General features: G+C 40.1%; 3 protein-coding genes across 3 annotated transcripts; 1 reads left to right on the top strand and 2 right to left on the bottom strand.

Annotated features, from left to right (window-relative positions):
- Positions 1-9274: 9274 nt before the first annotated feature.
- Positions 9275-12659, top strand: LOC110859662 (sushi, nidogen and EGF-like domain-containing protein 1). Its single transcript, XM_022108634.2, has 6 exons — positions 9275-9400; positions 9536-9631; positions 9892-9945; positions 10148-10359; positions 10708-11109; positions 12018-12659. Exons 1-6 carry the CDS (start codon positions 9324-9326, stop codon positions 12377-12379), a joined length of 1203 nt encoding a protein of 400 aa, XP_021964326.1. The 5' UTR covers positions 9275-9323; the 3' UTR covers positions 12380-12659.
- A 3974-nt stretch (positions 12660-16633) lies between these two features.
- Positions 16634-18110, bottom strand: LOC110859622 (lipase). The gene is made up of 3 exons (XM_022108584.1): positions 17789-18110; positions 17654-17710; positions 16634-17016 (listed from the first exon to the last, which is right to left on the bottom strand). The coding sequence occupies exons 1-3, from the start codon at positions 18108-18110 to the stop codon at positions 16634-16636; spliced, it is 762 nt and encodes a 253-aa protein (XP_021964276.1).
- A 1348-nt stretch (positions 18111-19458) lies between these two features.
- Positions 19459-20856, bottom strand: LOC110859621 (lipase). Its single transcript, XM_022108583.1, has 3 exons — positions 20406-20856; positions 19546-19958; positions 19459-19476 (listed from the first exon to the last, which is right to left on the bottom strand). Exons 1-3 carry the CDS (start codon positions 20854-20856, stop codon positions 19459-19461), a joined length of 882 nt encoding a protein of 293 aa, XP_021964275.1.
- Between the last annotated feature and the right edge of the window lie 491 nt (positions 20857-21347).

Below are 21347 nucleotides of genomic sequence, written 5' to 3'. Positions count from 1 at the left end.
ACATCAACCCTTTGACTCTACACGAAGCTGAACCTTCCGCCCGAGCACGAGTTTTATTGAGGACGACCACTCTACCCAAATCCTGAGTTCCCGTCTACCAAATCTCGACCTTTTTCGATTCTACTGCTCTTTATTAGGCAAAGAGAAGGTAACAAGTCTATTTCTGTTTTTCGCTTCTGCTTTCCCTACTCCACAACGACAAGATGACATCAACAATCAAAAGAATAGATGTTACGCACATTGTCAAGCTAGACGACACCAATTACGCGAGGTGGAGACTTCAGATAACTTTACTTCTCAAGTCACATGACCTGTGGGAAGTGGTCAACGGCACTACCCAACGACCCGCAGATGAAGCGCAACAGCCAGCATGGGATAAGAAGGATATACAAGCACAATCCATCATTGTCCCCACTCTCAGTGCCACTCAAACAAATCATATTTATGACTGCGCTACATCAAAAGCAATGTTTGACAAGCTGAAAAGCATCAATTCATAACAAACAACATACCATGGCTAGATTCTTCAATTACAAAATTGGCAAGAGTCAGTCATTGATTGAAGCATTTGCAGAGGTGGAAGAGCTGGGCAGAAGACTAAATGAAATGGGAGTCGTCATGCCTGAAGCATCCATTGTCACAAAGATTGTCTCAAGTCTCCCCGACGAGGAGTATAATGCCTTCAAAAAGGCATGGGACAGCGTTCCGGATAAGGACCAGAGCATGATAATGCTACTTGCCCGTCTGAAGAAGGAGGAGTTGGAGAGGAAGGAATCCAAACCAGCAGCAACCAATCAAGATGCAGCAAAGGCATTCTTGACCCATGACCAGAAGAAAGGCAAGAAGAAACAGAGCATTGAAGAGTTGAAAAAGGCAACAACCTGCCATGGGTGTGGGAAAAAGGGCCACTGGAAAAGGGAATGCAGGAGTAATCCACAAAATCAGAGCAATAAACCTTCAGATAATCCCGCACAAGCCAATAGAAGCCCTGGGAAAGCGTTCATGCTAAATGCAATACAAACCCCCATGCAAGCACCCGTGACTGAACAAGTGTGGCTAAGCGATTCTGGAGCTAACCAGCATGTCTGTGGAGATAAGGCATGGTTTACAAGATATGAAGAGTTTGACACTCCCAAGTCAGTCTTCCTAACGGACAAAAGGGCTACACAAGCACTAGGAAAAGGGACAGTGACACTTGACGCTTACATCAACGGCATATGGGAGGAATGTACCATAGATAACGTGTTGTACATACAAGGGGCTGTCAACCTTTTTTCTGAGGGATCAATGGCTAAGAAAGGGTACTCCATCGTCCGTGACAAGAATGGAGCAACATTTTATCAGGATGGACGGTTTAAGGGGCCAATTGCCGAGTTCAAGAATGATATGTATGTCATGAAGTTTCGTCCCACTTCACAAATTATTGCTGCATACATGCATCCTGTGACTAATGCTAAACTATGGCATCAACGCTTGACACACATTAATATGAACTATGTGGTGGACTCCATCAAGAAAGACGCAGTTCGTGGAATTGACCTGGAGACCGTGTCACATAAAATTATGTGTGAAGACTGTGAGATTGGGAAGCAATCTCGAAAGCCATTTCCAGCCGCAACAAGAAATGCAACGATAAAACCAGGAGAAATGGTCCATATGGACTTAGCCGGAAAAATGCCTGTTGCATCCCTGGGAGGAGCTCAATATTTCTTACTCTTGAAAGACGATGCTACTGGCTTCCGCACTGTATATTTTCTCAAGAGCAAAGACGAAGCCAAGGATCGTATCAAATGCTACATTGAATTTATGGAAAATCAAACAGGAAGAAAGGTCAAGATATGCCGTTCAGACAATGGTGGAGAATTCTGTAATTCTACTTGGGATCATACTTCAGAGACCGGGGAATAATTCATGAAACAACCGTCAGCTACAATCCAGAAATGAATGGGAGGTCCGAACGTGAAATAAGAACTTTAAAAGACTGTGCTCGAACTATTCTGCTGGCAGCTAAATTACCCGAATCTTTATGGGCTGAAGCCGTTGCCACCACCGTCTACGTCCACAACCGAATACTGCAAGCAAGCAAGCAAAGTCCAAATATAACCGCATTTGAAGCAATATTTGGCAAGAAACCTTCACTCCGTCATTTGAGAGTCTTTGGTAGCGTAGCATTTGCACATATACCAGCCCAGAAAAGGACGGTCTGGGGAGCAAAGGGAGAGCGACTTATCCTGTGTGGGTACGCATCAGAGAGCAAGAAATATCGTCTTTACGACCCTGAGTCCGGACAAGTGGTTGAGGCAAGAAGTGTATCTTTCCACGAAGAAGCTTTTGAACCGACAGTAATGATACATGGCGAAGAAGAAAGAGATGAACCTGATGAATCCAAATCTGAAAAAGATGATGCAAAAGATGATGCACAAGATGATGCACAAGATGATGCAGAATGGACGGACGAGGAGAAATACGATCCCGAGGACCCACAGCCTGATCAAGTTGACCCACAGCCAGTACAACCTGACAACGAGAAAATGGGTGACGAATTAGAAGTCCAAGTTAAAACTGAAAAAGGAGACTACACGGCTCGCATTCCATCGCAAGGCACGACACGTGTTGTCTAGCCTGAAACAAGTAAAAAATCAGGAACCACTCGCAATTTAAGAGACAGAGCTAAAATTAAGAAACCAGATAGATATCAAGCTCATGCCATTTATGCAGACAAAGAACCTTCAACTTATAAAGAAGCCGTTGAGTCTAAAGAGAAGGAAGAATGGATAAAGGCAATGCAAGATGAGATTGAAAGTCATAAGAAAAATGGGACTTGGAAATACGTGAAGAGGCCAGCCAATGCAAGATTACTTGACAGTAAATGGGTATACAAGCTTAAACGTAAAATGGATGGAACAATTGATCGATTTAAAGCCCGGCTTGTCATACGAGGGCATAGACAGAAAGAAGGCGTCGACTATTTTGAGACATTCTCCGCCGTATCTCGGTACGAGTCCATAAGACTTCTACTAAGTATAGCTGCAGCAAATAGCTGCAGCAGCTAAGAAAATGCATATCGCACAGCTGGATGTCCAGACAGCCTATCTCTACGGGATTCTAAAGGAGACCATATACATGTCACAACCTGAGGGTTTCCACAATGGAGATGACTCCATCGTGTGCCTCCTGATCAAGGCTTTATATGGATTGAAACAGGCTGGAAGAACCTGGAATGAAACATTCACCGAATTTCTCGAGAAATTCGACTTGCACGCATGTTACTGCGATCCCTGTATATTTGTTGGAGATGTTGATGCAATAATCACTTATCTCAGCTTATGGGTGGATGATTCACTGGTCATTGGAAAAGATAAAAATGCCGTGCAGAAAATCATCAATGCAATCAAATCCTACTTTGAAATAACGATAATGGAGCCCACAGCCTATGTTGGGATGCAAATAATCAGAGATGGAAATGATGGTTTACTTTTGTCACAACCTTTTTACATCCGTAACCTGCTTGAAAAGTACAATATGCTGGAGTGCAACCCGACGAATGTGCCGATGCAACCTCATGCAGGAGAACTCGTCCCAGCCGCAACAATAAACGAGACCCTTCCGTATCGACAGCTCGTTGGATCATTAATTTACCTAGCCAAGTGCACACGCCCTGACATCTCATATGCAGTGTCCCGCCTGTCTCAGTTTATGCACGCATACGACGAAACTCACTGGAAAGCTGCAAAGCAAGTCCTCCGCTATTTAAAAGGCACCGAGGAACTCGGAATCAAATACAAACCGTGTGAGGATATGATTCTCAGGGGATATACAGATGCAGATTATGCTTCCGACAAGATGGATAGAAAATCTACAACAGGTTTTGTCTTCATGCTAAATGACAGCGTTATTTCATGGTCAAGCCAAAAGCAACCCATTGTCTCAATGTCATCAATGGAAAGTGAATATATATCTCTCGCTTCTGGAGCGCGTAAAGCCGTTTGGTTACGACGATTTCTAGAAGAATTAGGATTCCCACAAGAGTCCCCAACAATAATTCATGTTGACAACCAGAGTGCAATAAAATTGGTCAAAAATCCAGAGATGCACTCAAGATCCAAGCACATCGATGTCCGGTACCTCTACACAAGAGAGCTAGTTAGTACAGGACAGTTGGCAATTGAATATGTACATACCAGTGAACAAATTGCAGATGGATTAACTAAGCCACTACTGAAGACCCAGCATTTCAAGATGAGACACGATCTCAGTATGGAAAGAAATGAGACAAAGGAGAGCAAGGACAACCCAACTAAAGTAAAGAGAGGTCCCCTCCAAGCCAACTTCTCACTGATGAGCCTTCTCACCATCCTTCTTATGTTTATTACGCAAGCTTGTGGGGTGACACATCAGAATGCGATCCCTTTACTATGGAAAAAGAGTCCAATCCCAGTTACAACGGGATATAACCAAGTCCACTTGCTCGTCAAATTCATGAACCCGTGCGAAATTTTAACACAGGATCTACTCCATAAGGATTTAAGTGCCTATGCAACCGAGAAATGTAACAAAATATACGACGAAATGTTCCTAGATGAGCTAGAAAAAATGTGCCCTAAAAGAAAATTCTCCGATCATATTAATTCGCGACATACCAGAGAGATTGGACGAAGAGTGAAGAGAGTCCTCCCATTACTTGCAGTTGGAGTAATAATTGGTGTGACTGTCCTTGTAGCCGGCTTATCAGTTGGTGGAGCAATCAATTCGTTTGTTCAAACTGGAAGAATCTCTGCTTTGCAAGGAACAGTAGCGGAACAAAGAGAGATGCTGGATGAATTTGAACGTCGCGTGGAAATATCGGAAAGAGAGATTGAGAAGCTTAAGGTTAGCCTAAATGCTACACTAGAACAGCTTCAGCTACATCAGCTTGATCACGACGAACTCAAGGGAAAATCCATTGACACCAATTTCGCAATTGCCTACCTTACCAGTCGCCTCATGATAGGTAGAGAAATAATTAGAGAAGCAACAAGACAGTGGCGGCGAGGAAAAGTTTACGCACCACTAATGGATTTCTTTAATTTCACGTTACCCTGTGGTGATGCTTGCCCAGTCAGCTTCGCACAATCTCAAAAGTGCGAAATATCAGATGACAGAACCAAGCTGTATGTGGATTTCACAGCAACTGAAATTAACAAAGATTTGCAACTCATCGAGGCAGACTCCTTCGATCTCAAAGTTGAAAGGAAGAATGAAACCTGCGTTCTAAAGTACAAGGGACCCCATAATGCCATCCTTTCTACGAAAGATGACTGCGTATACTCCATCAATGTTAAGGAGCCTACAACCCCCGACCTAATTGTTTCGCCCACTCGAGGATGCACGCCAACAGCGAAAACAAAGAACTCCAATCACTTTGACATAGACCACTGTTATGACAAGAACCTTGCTGAACCATGGGATTTTGTACAAATCAAACTACACCATGGACAATATCATATCTACTGCCCTGGGTCCAATATTACCATTGAGAGGAAGCTGCAACAATGCCCTGCTAGCGTGTTCATCCTTCCAATGAATGCTAATTTTAAAATAAATGATATTGAATTTTCAGGAACTGAATCCAGCCTTGTTCACCAAGAGGTAGTCGACCCACTATTCACGATGAAAGCCAACTGGCACTTGCAGCCTAGTTTCAACTGGACCAGTCTGATGATCAATGGTTCCACTGACGAAGGAGGGTCAATCCACTACCACACAAGCAATGAACCAGCCTGGTCAACAATGGAATGGATCTTAACCCTTTGCATACTAATAATAGTTGCTCAAGCCACTCTTTGTGTTTTCCTTTTTCTGAAAAGCCGGCCAAATGTAATTTCGGTTAGGGCAAATCCAGTGGAAACTGCCGATATTGAACTTTAAAAATTGAGGGAGGATGTTAAAATATGCATGTTAACAAAGTTTTCCATATTTATCAATTTTTAAGTTTGTCGACTTTTATGAGGGCTGAGCATTTTCCAACCTTTTTCCCAGGACAAGGGATTAAAAGGGTCCTTTTGTTTTTATGCCTCATTAGAAGGGACACTTTGTTTGAGCATAACTCTGCGTAGTTTGTATGGTCACTTCTGACCACATATTATTACATATGTATGAATGTCTCCTATGTACAAAACCAAGTTGTTTAATAAAAATCACCATCAGTCTAAAAATATCTTCCAGCGAGATCATTTTTACCTTCATAATTTACGTATATTATATCAGATTATTCAAGTTATTGCCTCTTCAGAATGAATTTGTGTGAAACCAGGAGAAAGTTATATAAAGCGTTCGAGAGCAGCTGTGGCAGATGAGTGAGTGAATGTATACAAAGAACGAATGCAGCAGGGTTCAATACATTGAACATATATATTCAGCCGTAAATATTTATATTTATAAGGAGCCATCCCAAAGGAATGAAATGCATCCCCCAATACCCAAACACCATATCATGGGGAACTTGGGTATATTATGTCATCATTTTAGTGGTACATGCACCTAAGTCTTCCTATCTTTCCCATGTTAAAATTCCCTATCCCTTAATATACATAACGGTTGGTGCTCAAAACGAGAATTTTTGATTTTTGACGTAATATATGAATGGTCCCGTAATGCGAGAAAGAGGTCAGAGTCCAGAACCATTGCAGCGTCGTTATGGAAAAGACTCACTTTATATCTATGTAAATATTCCATGTCACAAACTAACAACTCATGCAGAGGCTGCGGAGCTCTGTGGGGACATATGGGGACGTTAACATTGTAGGATGGGGGGAGGGAGGAGTTTGTATAACATGCGCAGATGATGGGGACATCGAATTATCGTGGGGATATTGACCCTCTGTCCGCACGCTTTCGCGGCCACTGAACTCATTTATGTAAATAATCCATTACTTATAAATTCAGATTTGCCTATAGATACAGTGTCGGACAGATGTCTACGTCCACATAGTCGCGTCAATTTCATTTTCAAATTGTCACTGAACTACTGAACCAATTTTCATCATTGATATATCAAATTCTCACAAATTTAACGTAATTTCATAAAACATATGAGTTATTTCTGAAAATTCTGGGAAAACTGAGAATCATAGTGCAGAGCGAGAGAGGATGAAATTTGAGCGGACAAAAGTCTACGTCCACTTCACTTTAATTGTCAACAACAAAAATCTCTCCAATTTATAAAATCAGGTAACTTACAAATCTATCAATAACATATGCCGCATTAATTTTTAAATAATTTTCTTCCAGAAAAATATGATGGCGTCGACACGCAAGGAAATTCCTATCGCTATTCGAGATCTTGTCATTCAGGACTGGAAGGGTGGACAAAAAGGGGGGCTGTCGCAGAGACAAATAGGGACCAAGTATAAATTAGCAAGGACAACCATCCAGACAATCATTAAGAACTTTAGAGCTAAGGGTTCAGTCCAAAACAAGGTCAGAAGTGGTCGAAAACCGATTTTGGCTCACCGAGAAGTACGCCACGTGCTCGACAAAGTCAACGTTACACCCTCACTTAGTGCTCCAAAGCTATCTACCGAGATCAAGGAGATGTTCGGCAAACAGGTTAGTCCTATGACCATCCAAAGAACACTGAATAAGGGAAATTTGAAATCCCACAGAGCAGTCCGGAAGCCTCTTATTGTACCGAGGAATGCAACCAAACGAGTGAAGTTTGCCAGAGACCACATTTCCAAGCCACAAACATTCTGGGACATATTTTATGGACTGACGAGTCAAAGTTCAATGTCTTTGGGTCAGATGGGCGTCGTAGAGTGTGGAGATATCCAAAAGAAGCTTTGAATCCAAAAAATCTCAACCCCACAGTTAAGCACGGCGGCGGGTCGGTAATGGTGTGGGGATGCATGGCTTCAAGTGGGGCAGGAAAAATGGAATTTGTTGACGGAATTATGGACCAATACAAGTACCAGGGAATACTTGACCGTAATATCCAGGAATCTGTTCGAAAACTTGGACTTGGACGACGATTTGCCTTCCAACAAGACAACGATCCGAAACACTCTGCCACGTCCACCATGGAATACTTCAAGAAAAAAAAATTCCGAAGCTAGAATGGCCTCCCCAATCTCCAGACTTGAATCCCATTGAGCATCTGTGGGACCACATTGAAAGAGAAATAAGAAAAAAATCTTTTTCAGGAATTCCGGGCCTAAAATCCAGAATTCGTGAAGTTTGGGAAACCATTTCTGAAGATGTGACCAAGAATTTGGTAAACTCTATGACTCGACGCCTTGAAGCCGTGCTTAAAGCGAACGGAGGCCCAACCAAATATTAAAAATTAATTGTTATAACATTCCTTATAAATTACAGTTTTTTTTGTATGTTTTCTCTGACTGGACGTTGATTTTTGTCCATCCAATTGTTTTCATTTTGAATTAAAATACATCTCTGGCCTAAAATAAATTTTTTAGCGGAAAACTAATAATGTGCTATGAAATTACGTTAAATTTGTGAGAATTTGATATATCAATGATGAAAATTGGTTCAGTAGTTCAGTGACAATTTGAAAATGAAATTGACGCGACTATGTGGACGTAGACATCTGTCCGACACTGTATTTTTTATTTTGGGCGATTTGGGTACTTTTAGAGTAAATATCTTAATCACCAGTCACACTGCAGCGATAACCTAATGTGGACATGCGTGTCCACTGTGGACGGTGGACATTAGAATTTTTTGGACTCTGAAATTTGAAGCTACTACATAAATCTTATTTAAGAAAGTGTGTATGCTTGCCATAAAGTACAGAACTTTGAATAAATAAATATTTTTTGAACATGTATGTTTATACATACATAAATACATACATTCATACATACATACTCAATGAATTCGATAAATCCGTCCATTCATAAAAATGCAACTGCAATAAAAACTGCGAGTAGATTATTTTTATACATATTTGTTCAGTTCACCGAATCATGCTCATTCTTTAACTTTATCTTCACTGCGTCATGAATTGCAGATGCGTACAATTTTTACTTATGTATTTATGTATAAATTTCCACAATTCATCAATAACAGTATTGTACACAAGAATATTGAGAATAAATTCCTTCAAGTTAACTTCATAATTTCTGCTGGACTGCAATTTCTTAAGAGTAAGTGGTGTGGACGACCGGTCACTGCTGACGCTTCATAAATTAATACATATTTTAACTCAATTTTATTATCGAACTCAATCCGGCAATAAATTCGCATAAATAGCGGCAGCCTTCCAGCTTTTCCGTCATTCTCGAAGTAACCATAGCATTACAAACTTGGTAAATTTTCTCTCAAAAATGTACATTCCGTACATTATCTTCACCCTGGCAAGACTTTTCTACGAGGGACAAGATCACACTCCAGACAACTTGAGGCAAATTAATTTTAACTTATTTTTTACAAATCAATTTTAAATTAAATTGTAGTTATGAATTACATTTTGGTTTAATTAAGTTTTAAAGTTTAGTAAAAACTGGAATTAATTTGACTTTCATTTTTTTGAAATCAGCCCAATTACGGGATCAAATCGTCAAATCGTTTCTTACACGGCTGTCCAGCCGTTTCAAAATAAGATAAGAAAATTCGGCCCGAAAGGATATGCAAGGTAAAGAAGATTATTTAAATTAAAATATTTATTAATTTCGTGGAAAATATGCACTTACTATCCTCTTTATTTCGCTTATTATCATTGCACACACATAACACAAATTACATATCAGAAAAGCTGATTACAAAGGAGTCAGCTTTACATAAATATACATAAATATGTATGTATGTACCTATGTACAAATGTACATAAATAGTATATAGTTAGACCGGAAACATACTTATATACCAATTTAATTTAAATATATACAATTTCAGCCACATCCCGACCCGACATGACGCACCGCTTAGATCTAGTCTTACCCTTCATAAGTACGATAAATATTTATAATAATTTGGATCTTCTTTACGAGTTCGCATCGTTAAACTAAAGTTGGCAAGTTTGCAAAAACAAATTTTCTTGAGAATTCATTCGTGAACTTTTTTCCTCAAAATTACGAACTCGCAATGAATTCCCCAACACTAAAATAATTACTACCTATCAAACAATCTTCTCTTAAATGTAATAAATTAGTCCCACCAGCCTTCACGGCATCACGCAAGGGTCCACCGGCCTCCCGCTGGACGGTCTCATCCCCTTCGGCACTGACCATGGCGACAGCCCCCTCCAACATGCGGACGATGCCTTCGCTCAAATCCCGCTCTCCTACGATCCCTGGATCTTTGTAGAGACGCAGTACGACACCATATTCCTCAACACGAATGGCGGAATCTCACTCTTAAATGGTAAATATACTTGCGAATAGAATCCAGAATTCGAAATTCTAGGTAAAGCTAGATGCATATTTTTCTTATTCTTCACAACTTTTCTTCATAGTTCAAAATAAAATCTACATATAGATATGGATTTATTCTAAAGAGCGGTACAGATACGCGAATACGTATGTATGCATGTGCATAACTCTGCGCTTTTGCACAAATTTCTCGGCGTAAAGTTTTTCTTAAGAAAATTTAGCCAAATGTGTATAAAAAAAACTGCCAAATTTTCCAAAAAAGAAACTGTTCAAACTTCTTACTCTTCTCATAAATTGTAAAAGAAAATTTCAAATTGTTTTTTAATTATTTCGTATGTAGGCACCACCGAGTTCATCCCGCAATGTGGTCCACTCCCCCTCCCAATGATCACTCCACTCTGGGCCGATCCTGACATCCGGTTGGGTGGGGATATCTTTTATCGCCAAGCCACCGAAAGTGACACCATGTCGAAGGTGCTCCCATTTTTGCAAAAGGCCTTCCCCGACGATGCCCTGGACCTTCAGGCGCTCCAGTATGCCTTCATCGCCACGACGTACAACGTCCCGTTTTGCCACGCCCAACCGGAAACGGACACCTGTCCCGGGCTCGGGTTAAGAAACACGTTCCAAACGATTTTGGTGAGGGGCCAAGTGGATGCCTTCATTATTTATTTATATCATCAAATACAGTGGACGGATGCGCCAAGTGAGACCTTCGGTGATGGGGGAGACCCTTGCACAGGTAAGTTTAAAAGATGGAATTTATTGAACTTTTTTCTAACAAAAAACGATTTCTGGCTAATATAGATAGATTTCGTTTTAAGCCTTCCTTGTACAAACAACCTGGGAAAAAATATACAGCAAAAAATAGCAAAGTATTATGACATCTCTCTAAAAGAGTTAAAATCAGATTATATTTAGTCATTTCTCAACTGTCCGAATTTAATTTAAAATTGTGGAGGACCAATTTGTAGACTTGGTAGTTGCAAAATAAAATAATACACTCCAAATTTGACAGTTTTTGAGGGGGGGGGGAACTTAAGTTTAAATAGACATTAGAAAAATTGGAACTCACGGAAGCTGGCTGAAATTAATCGAAAACCCCATCGCCATTCTATTTGCCAAATTGCGGACTACAAATTAATCACCCAGAATCCAGAGTCTGCAAATTCCTTTAGATGAGAAATTGTTAAATGTGTGTTACTTTTTTTAAAACGATTTTGGTTATTTGCCATTAACCCCTAGTTTAAAACTACGCAATTTTTTGCTTCGCCTTAACCTCTTACGATCTATCAATACCAAGAATAGCGGTGACTAACTCTGTTTGTCTATCCAATTTGAACCTGGGCGCTGGAACTTGGTTTGAACACGGAGCAAAATGAGACACAACTCAATGTCATTGTAAATTTAATAAAAAACATAGGCTCCACACCTTGACTTTCAATGATTGAGGCATTATGAGATTATCAATTTGCTGTTCGTCGTGGAGAAAATGTACAATTACCTACGACTTTAGATGGACTTTGGAAAAGTTTTAAGGACGAGTGGTTAAAAATATGTAAGCCTTCAAAAGTGCCAGGAAGTATTTTCGCGAAGGAAAAAGAGCCGCAAACTTGTCAGTAAATAAATATTTTCATCTTTCACATTAAGGAACTAACGGCAAACATCCCGCCATGGCGGGTTTCGATTCGGGAGATGGCGTGAGTCGATTCGTCCTTCCTGGCTCCTGCACAACCAACGCTATCAATCTCGCCCAAACGACCAACATCAACATTCCTGGGGCCTGGGTTTTCCGCGTGCTGGACACGGTCGTCACGCCCTGCAACGTCACGTGCATTCCTGGCCTGCAATTTAGATCCGACCCGTACGATTGTCATTCCTACTACGAATGCGCCAACAATATCCCGTATTCCATGAAGTGTCCCTCCGACCTCGTTTTCAATCCGACGAAGGGCGTTAATGCGTGCGATTTCCCGTCAAGATATGAATGTGAACCCATTTGCACTCATTAACACATGGATTTTGACAACAAAATAACTATACTTCGATAAAAATGCAGAATTTTATTTGACCAAAGATCTGAAATAAAGCAAAATTTTAATTGGATAATGGAATCAAAAATACATATGTAGACTTGTATCCCCACAAATAAACTTATTTAAATAACATCTTTATAAAAAGTTATAAATTAAATATGCCTAAATATTTGAGAGAGGACCTCCAGTTTCAAAATAATGACTTGGTTCATAGAAATACTACTATGAGATTAATAATAAATTAGCCTGATTTGTAGCACAATTTAGATGGAAGCTTTATTAGAAACCGGGAATTGGTGCATACAAAATTAAAAACTTTAATTTTGAACAAAAGAAAAGTATTTTTTAATTGTTTACTGGAAAGTCAAAGAAAACATGATATCTGCAAATTCCTTCTCACTTTTACACATTAATGACGAATTGTCCCACCGTAGAGACTGGATCTGCTCCTGCGCATGACAAAAAGTGGACATCCCAGTAATGCAAATGGTCATGCACATTTGACAAGGGGCGAATGGAGTTGGCGCAATTTGGATCTTCGTAGACCGTTTTGGAGCACACTTTTTCTTCTCCGGTCGGCGTGAGCCATAATTCGTTCCCATTGTGGACGTACCCACCCAGAGCAGATGGCGTATACGCGCAAAAATCCGCCTTATTTACGACCCGGGTAATTTGCATTTCTTGACCGTTCCAGTAGTCCGCGTAAGCCTGGTTTCCCAAGCGGGGAGTGCCGTAGCCGAAATAGGCGTACGATTTAGGTGTGGGAAAATCTGCGGGGAGTCGGATTTCTTCTTTTAGCAGGAAAAGGGTTAAAATCGCGGCTGCTGCGCCGAGACTGTGACCTGTTGACAAACATAGTTTTTCAATATTTCATAGGTAATTCGCACTTTGGCTAAGCATGGTAAAATGATTGTGACGAACTGATTTCCAATTTTGGCATTAAAAATCATTTGGGAATCGATTTAATCAAAAGTGTCCAAAACTGTTTAACCTTTCTAATGACAAAATTTCAAAATAGAGTAAATTTTCACAGTAGTTAAACTTTCGGTCAAAAGCCGCTGGACCAGCATATCAGGTTTCTACCAAAGCGAAACACTGGCTGTCAAAATTGAGCGCCATAGTCGCACTTATTTATAAGGTTTAATCATGCCAAAAACTAACAAAATTCCACAAGTAAACTTTCCCCCCAATTATCACCCGCGTTATAAACGTGTACCAATTACCCTGAAAAATACCACACAACAAAACCCACTCACCTATCACCACCACATCAAAGTCTTCATTCTCTTTCAAAACCTTGCCCAATTTTTCCACTACTTCCGGGTAGAGTGAGTTAGTCGCGTTAATCATGCCTGTGTGAATCCTTATTTCGGGTCCTTTACTCTTTCCCCTCTTAAGGGGACTGGAACCCGTATCAAGGCTCACAGTGGAAGGGTGGATATCCGCCACCAGATTCGCCGTATTTAGCGTTCCCCGATACGAAACCACGATTTCCTTGAGTTTCTTAATCGCGATAAAAGCCAGCGTGTTGGCCTCCTTGTTGACAATTTGGGCGTGGAATTCATACCCAAAACTTTGCGCTTTCTGGCAGTACGGACACATCCAGGCGGGAATGTCGAAACTGAAAGTAAAAATGATCTCGCTGGAAGATATTTTTAGACTGATGGTGATTTTTATTAAACAACTTGGTTTTAAGGTTTTGACAGTACATAGGAGACATTCATACATATGTAATAATATGTAATATGAACATATATGAACATATGTAATACGAACTGCGTCTTTCTTGATGGAGTCCACCACATAGTTCATATTAATGTGTGTCAAGCGTTGATGCCATAGTTTAGCATTAGTCACAGGATGCATGTATGCAGCAATAATTTGTGAAGTGGGACGAAACTTCATGACATACATATCATTCTTGAACTCGGCAATTGGCCCCTTAAACCGTCCATCCTGATAAAATGTTGCTCCATTCTTGTCACGGACGATGGAGTACCCTTTCTTAGCCATTGATCCCTCAGAAAAAAGGTTGACAGCCCCTTGTATGTACAACACGTTATCTATGGTACATTCCTCCCATATGCCGTTGATGTAAGCGTCAAGTGTCACTGTCCCTTTTCCTAGTGCTTGTGTAGCCCTTTTGTCCGTTAGGAAGACTGACTTGGGAGTGTCAAACTCTTCATATCTTGTAAACCATGCCTTATCTCCACAGACATGCTGGTTAGCTCCAGAATCGCTTAGCCACACTTGTTCAGTCACGGGTGCTTGCATGGGGGTTTGTATTGCATTTAGCATGAACGCTTTCCCAGGGCTTCTATTGGCTTGTGCGGGATTATCTGAAGGTTTATTGCTCTGATTTTGTGGATTACTCCTGCATTCCCTTTTCCAGTGGCCCTTTTTCCCACACCCATGGCAGGTTGTTGCCTTTTTCAACTCTTCAATGCTCTGTTTCTTCTTGCCTTTCTTCTGGTCATGGGTCAAGAATGCCTTTGCTGCATCTTGATTGGTTGCTGCTGGTTTGGATTCCTTCCTCTCCAACTCCTCCTTCTTCAGACGGGCAAGTAGCATTATCATGCTCTGGTCCTTATCCGGAACGCTGTCCCATGCCTTTTTGAAGGCATTATACTCCTCGTCGGGGAGACTTGAGACAATCTTTGTGACAATGGATGCTTCAGGCATGACGACTCCCATTTCATTTAGTCTTCTGCCCAGCTCTTCCACCTCTGCAAATGCTTCAATCAATGACTGACTCTTGCCAATTTTGTAATTGAAGAATCTAGCCATGGTATGTTGTTTGTTATGAATTGATGCTTTTCAGCTTGTCAAACATTGCTTTTGATGTAGCGCAGTCATAAATATGATTTGTTTGAGTGGCACTGAGAGTGGGGACAATGATGGATTGTGCTTGTATATCCTTCTTATCCCATGCTGGCTGTTGCGCTTCATCTGCGGGTCGTTGGGTAGTGCCGTTGACCACTTCCCACAGGTCATGTGACTTGAGAAGTAAAGTTATCTGAAGTCTCCACCTCGCGTAATTGGTGTCGTCTAGCTTGACAATGTGCGTAACATCTATTCTTTTGATTGTTGATGTCATCTTGTCGTTGTGGAGTAGGGAAAGCAGAAGCGAAAAACAGAAATAGACTTGTTACCTTCTCTTTGCCTAATAAAGAGCAGTAGAATCGAAAAAGGTCGAGATTTGGTAGACGGGAACTCAGGATTTGGGTAGAGTGGTCGTCCTCAATAAAACTCGTCCTCGGGCGGAAGGTTCAGCTTCGTGTAGAGTCAAAGGGTTGATGTCTCTTGTCCAAACAATGGTCCAATTCACGGCACACTTTTACAGGCTTACTCCGTCCAGACTGGCACTGGGCAGTGGAGACTTACTGCTATTATTAACTGATGAATTCACTTTTCACTTCACAACAATAACACTGATCTACTTCAGTTTATCAAGTGTTGAACAGGAAACGGTTCTTCTCGTTGTGAGACTTTAACAGACTCTGAGACTGGGGCACTTTTGAGACACTCAATGAGGCAGGTTGAGACCAACAATATGAATCATACAAACTAACGGCTTTGCTACCATGAAAGTAAAAATGATCTCGCTGGAAGATATTTTTAGACTGATGGTGATTTTTATTAAACAACTTGGTTTTAAGGTTTTGACAGTACATAGGAGACATTCATACATATGTAATAATATGTGGTCAGAAGTGACCATACAAACTACGCAGAGTTATGCTCAAACAAAGTGTCCCTTCTAATGAGGCATAAAAACAAAAGGACCCTTTTAATCCCTTGTCCTGGGAAAAAGGTTGGAAAATGCTCAGCCCTCATAAAAGTCGACAAACTTAAAAATTGATAAATATGGAAAACTTTGTTAACATGCATATTTTAACAGAAACAGTAGGCAGCCCCGGACAAGTAGACTTATTTCTTGGCTCGGGCCACATCCGGTCCGTAGGACGCGATCGTTATGGGCGTCGTAGCGATTTCGTGTGGCGTCAGAATGGCTTCGGCACATTGAAAAAATTGAAGTTGCGAAATTACGTACAAGGTAAAAATTAAGAGGGCGTGAAGCTTCATAATTTTAACCCAACGGACGACAAAAAACGCTTCCATTTCTCCCAATTTAGTGGAATTTATTCCACTTTTATTCGTGTGTTATGTAAATTTTTGAGACGGGTGGTAATGGAAATATTTTGCTAACTTTATGAACTTTTGCTAAATTTATTTCCAAATTTTGAGTACTTGAGCAATTTCTGGCAGATTCACCATGGAGGCGACGGAATTGGCACATTTTTCATCTTCGTAGACCGTCTTGGAACACACTTTTTCTTCTCCGGACGGCATAATCCATAACTCGTTGCCGTGATGAACGTATCCAGCCAGGGAAGATGGCGCATGCGCGGCGAAATCCGCCTTATTGACAACCCGGGTAAGCTGCATTTCTTGACCGTTCCAGTAGTCCGCGTAGGCCTGGTTTCCCACGCGGGGCGTGCCGTATCCAAAATAAGAGTAGGATTTCGGAGTAGGAAAATCCCAGGGAAGTTGGATTTCCTCTTTCAGCCTGAACAGCGTAACTGAAGCTACAGCCGCACCGAGACTGTGACCTGTGAAAAAATTGCTTAATTCAGGTCATTATAACTAGTTTTTCTGCTGTTAACTAACACCTGCACCAAATTAGTGCACGGAAACGTGTTGAAACGTTTAATAACACCGACTACAAATCCGAAAAAGTGCATGAAAATGCACGAAAATGATTTACACGCAAATACAATTGCAATAATGCAAATTTTTCTAAATATTCGATTAATTGAGACATTCATGTGCTATTTAACATATTTTCCTCATTATTTTACAATAATTTTACAATAATCTTACAGCAATTTTACAATAGTTCTACAACAATGGGACAACTAAAGACGTAGATACCTGCAAATTGTGAAAGCTTGTATACTGAACACTTATTTTATCCAGCTAGCCATCAAATCCATGTTTAGTCCAATTTTATTTAGCGTCCTATTCTGTCTATTTTCATCTTCAGTTGACAAACTTGTAAAAATTGGACATCAAATCAGCCAAATTTACATAATTAAGTTGTACAAAAAAATTCACAAAAATGTATAATAATTTCCATCAAATCCTATTCTTACATTGTCCCACCAACTTCTTACCAATGTAAAAAACATTTATTTACAGATACATAAACAAAATAATAAAACATTAAACTCAATGAAACTCACCCACCTGCCAGTACAACTTCATAATCGTCCTCCTCTTGTAAAAACTTTCCCAATTTTTCCACTATTTCCGAATATAGTGAATTAGTCGCGTTAATAAATCCGGTATGGACCCTCATCACGCTTCCCCCCACATCCTTACTTTTCCCCCTCTCCAGCACCGTCGAACCCGCGTCAATGCTCACGATTGAGTGGTGCAAATCGATAACGACATTCGCCATATTTAGCGTCCCCCGAAACGTAACCACGATCTCTTTAAGTTTTTTATTAACCGCGATAAAAGCCAGCGTGTTGGCCAGCTTGTTGTAAACTTGAGCGTGGAAGTCATACCCCAAACTTTGCGCTTTTTGACAGTACGGACACGACCAAGCGGGAATGTCGAAACAGTACGCGGCCCCGGTTAAATAGACGTATTTCTTGGCTCGGGCGATATCCGGACCGTAAGAAGAGATCGTTATGGGCATTTTGGTAATATCGTTGACCGTTTGCATGACTTTGTCGCTACGAGAAAATGGAGGGAAGGAAACTAAATAAAGGATTAAAATTAAGGGGGCGGGAAATTTCAAAATTTTTCCACAATTTTTAACACAACTAAACAAGAAAAATGTGTCCATGTTTTCAAATTTATTCAAATTGGAGTAGATTTTGTTACGTTGTTTAAGAAGCAGATGGACTTTGTCAAATTTTACACGTAAAATTTTGATTTGCGTAAGAAAAATGTGGGAATTAAGTAAGTAACTGCGACTTTGTTAAATATTTCGTATCACTGACTGAGCACGAAGTGGAGCTTACTTCGTTTATTATATTTCCTACAACGAACAACATCCTGCACTCGCATTGTTCAATTGCTTAACAATTGCGACGTAAGGAAATGCTGAGAATGTGACAAAAAGTATTAAAAATTAGGCAAACAATCAATGAGGACGAGGTAAAAATTTAACTACCCAATTCAAACTTGTTTAGAAATAGCGATAAATAATTGTACACAGATGTGTGCATAGCAGAGCGTGTAACAGAAAGTTTGCATAAAAAATAATACATGTATAAGACTGGCAAACACATATTTACATATGTATTTGCAGATAAAATATATGTACATTGTTGTACATATATATATATGTAAATATGTACCTATATGATTATTCGCATAAATTATTGTACACTGTCTCCAAAAAAATAATGTTCATGTCGTATTTTCATAGATGTTTATCTATCAAAATTTAAAGAAATGGGCCATGACTGCATATGTAATGTGTATGTGTGACTTTTGGTAACTTGCGGTGGAGTGGTGTGATTGTGAAAATTTGCAAATAAACGGCGAAGTGGTCACAGATACATAGTTACTTTAGTGGTGATGTATTAAATTTCACACAATTCCAAATAATTATATAAATTTTTAGAGTGTTAAATGACACGAGGCGAACATGTTCTTATTCTAAGTTCTGGAGAGACAATAAAATATGCTTAGCACAAACCTCACTTTAAAGAAGCAATTCACTGCCAAACACCAAAGCCATCCTTCTGGTAAAAGGATGATCTCCTCGTCCCCACCACCAATGACAGAATGTTACACAATTTTAGGAGGTGGGGTGGAGGAGGTCAAAATAGGGTTAAAAAAACTATTGCATAAGATAAAAACTAAAAAAGTTAATTTTCATACAACAAAAAATACATACAAACTTTTATTACCATGGCCAAATGTTCATTTAAAATAATTATTCTAATTTCGATTACAGAAAGTAAACAGTTTGGTTACAGGAATTCAAATCGTTCTAAATAGTACGAAATTTAAAATTTGATCAAAATTATTTTTTAATTGTTCTCTAAAACCTAAAAAAGAACATGACATACATGTATCTGCAAATTACATTAATGCAATTGAATGACGAATTGTCCCACCGTGGCGACCGGGTCTGCGCCTGCGCAGGACAAAAAGTGGACATCCCAGTACTGCAAATGGTCGTGCACATTCGACAAGGCGGCCATGGAGTTGGCACAACTTAGATCTTCGTAAACCTCCTTGGAACACACTTTCTCTTCTCCGTTTGGCCCGAGCCATAATTCGTTCCCGTTGTGGACATACCCACCCAGAGCTTGGGGCGTATACGCGGCGAAATCCGCCTTATTTACGACCCGGGTAATTTGCATTTCTTGAGCGTTCCAGTAGTCCGCGTAGGCCTGGTTTCCTATGCGGGGGGTGCCGTAGCCGAAATAGGCGTAGGATTTCGGTTTAGGAAAATCTTTGGGAAGTCCGTGGCCTTCTTTTAGCAGGAACAGGGTTAAAGACGCTGCGGACGCGCCGAGGCTGTGTCCTGTTGTGAAAAAATTAGTATTAAAACTTCATAATTGGTAGTTTATGGTACAAGAAAATGCTTGTGGAGAACAGCGTTTCAATTTTTCCATTTAAAAAATTATTTAGGAATCGATGAGATCAAAAATGACCAAAATTTGTTAAACTTGCTAGTGTCCAAAACTTGTCAATATTGCTTGTGTCCAAAATTTCATCTAGTAAATTTGGTTTAACTTGTGGTCAAAATCCGTTTCTACTTCTGAGAAACATCCCGTCCAATCAGGTTTCTACCAGGGTTAACCTTGTCGTCAAAATTTAGCTCCATAGAAATTTTTTTTCGTCTAATCATTAGCAAAACTAACAAAATTCCACAGTACATAAACTCTCCCACCAGTTTTTACCAGTGATCTACATAAATTTATAAAAATAACCTCAAAAAGTACAAAATATAACAAAACAACCCACTCACCTATCACCACCACATCAAAGTCTTCATTCTCTTTTAAAACCTTTCCCAATTTTTCCACAACTTCCGGGTAGAGGGAGTTAGTCGCGTTAATCATGCCCGTGTGGACCCATATTTCCGGTCCTTTACTCTTCTTCCCCCTCTCGAGAGCACTGGAACCCGCCTCAATGCTCACGACGGAAGGGTGGATATCATGCACCACGTTCGCGACATTTAGCGTTCCACGATACGAAACCACGATCTCCTTGAGCTCCTTGTTAACCGCGATAAAAGCCAGCGTGTTGGCCTCCTTGTTGACAATCTGCGAGTCGAATTCATACCCAAAACTCTTCGCTTTCTCACAGTACGGACACGTCCAGGCGGGAATGTCGAAACAGTAGGCGGCCCCGGACAAATAGACGTATTTCTTAGCTCGGGCCACATCCGGTCCGTACGACGCGATCGTAATTGGCATCGTGGCGATCTGGTGGGGCGTCAATTGTTTTGCCTTGTCACCCTGACAGAAGTGAGGCTGGGAAATTATGTATATAATTAAGACGGCGTTAAGAAGCTTCAAATTTTGGGTACAATTTTTAGCACAACGTGCGACAAAAAACGCGTTCAATTTATTGGAATTTAACCCAATTTTATTGTACGGTGTGTTATGTAAGTTTCTGAGACTAAAAATATTTTGGTAATTTTGGTTGTTTAATAGTTGCTAACTTTTTTTTCTTTTACGTTGGAATTGTTCAATTGTTAAATAAATGTGAGGTTGGAAGGTGAAGATTTACCTAAAATTAACAATCGTTTTATCATTAGGTAGATTTATTTATGGATTTAAATGGAAGTTATGACGTGCAGATTTACCTAAAAACTGCGATAAATATGGAATTGTTCAGAATAAGACAAAGTTAAGAATTTAAATGCAAAGTGTGTAGGAGACGTTCATCAAGGATGTAAATATTT

The sequence above is a fragment of the Folsomia candida genome, unplaced genomic scaffold (assembly GCF_002217175.1).
Source record: "Folsomia candida strain VU population unplaced genomic scaffold, ASM221717v1 Fcan01_Sc027, whole genome shotgun sequence".
Taxonomy (NCBI): domain Eukaryota; kingdom Metazoa; phylum Arthropoda; class Collembola; order Entomobryomorpha; family Isotomidae; genus Folsomia; species Folsomia candida.
This window is presented reverse-complemented; position numbering and strand designations above follow the sequence as displayed.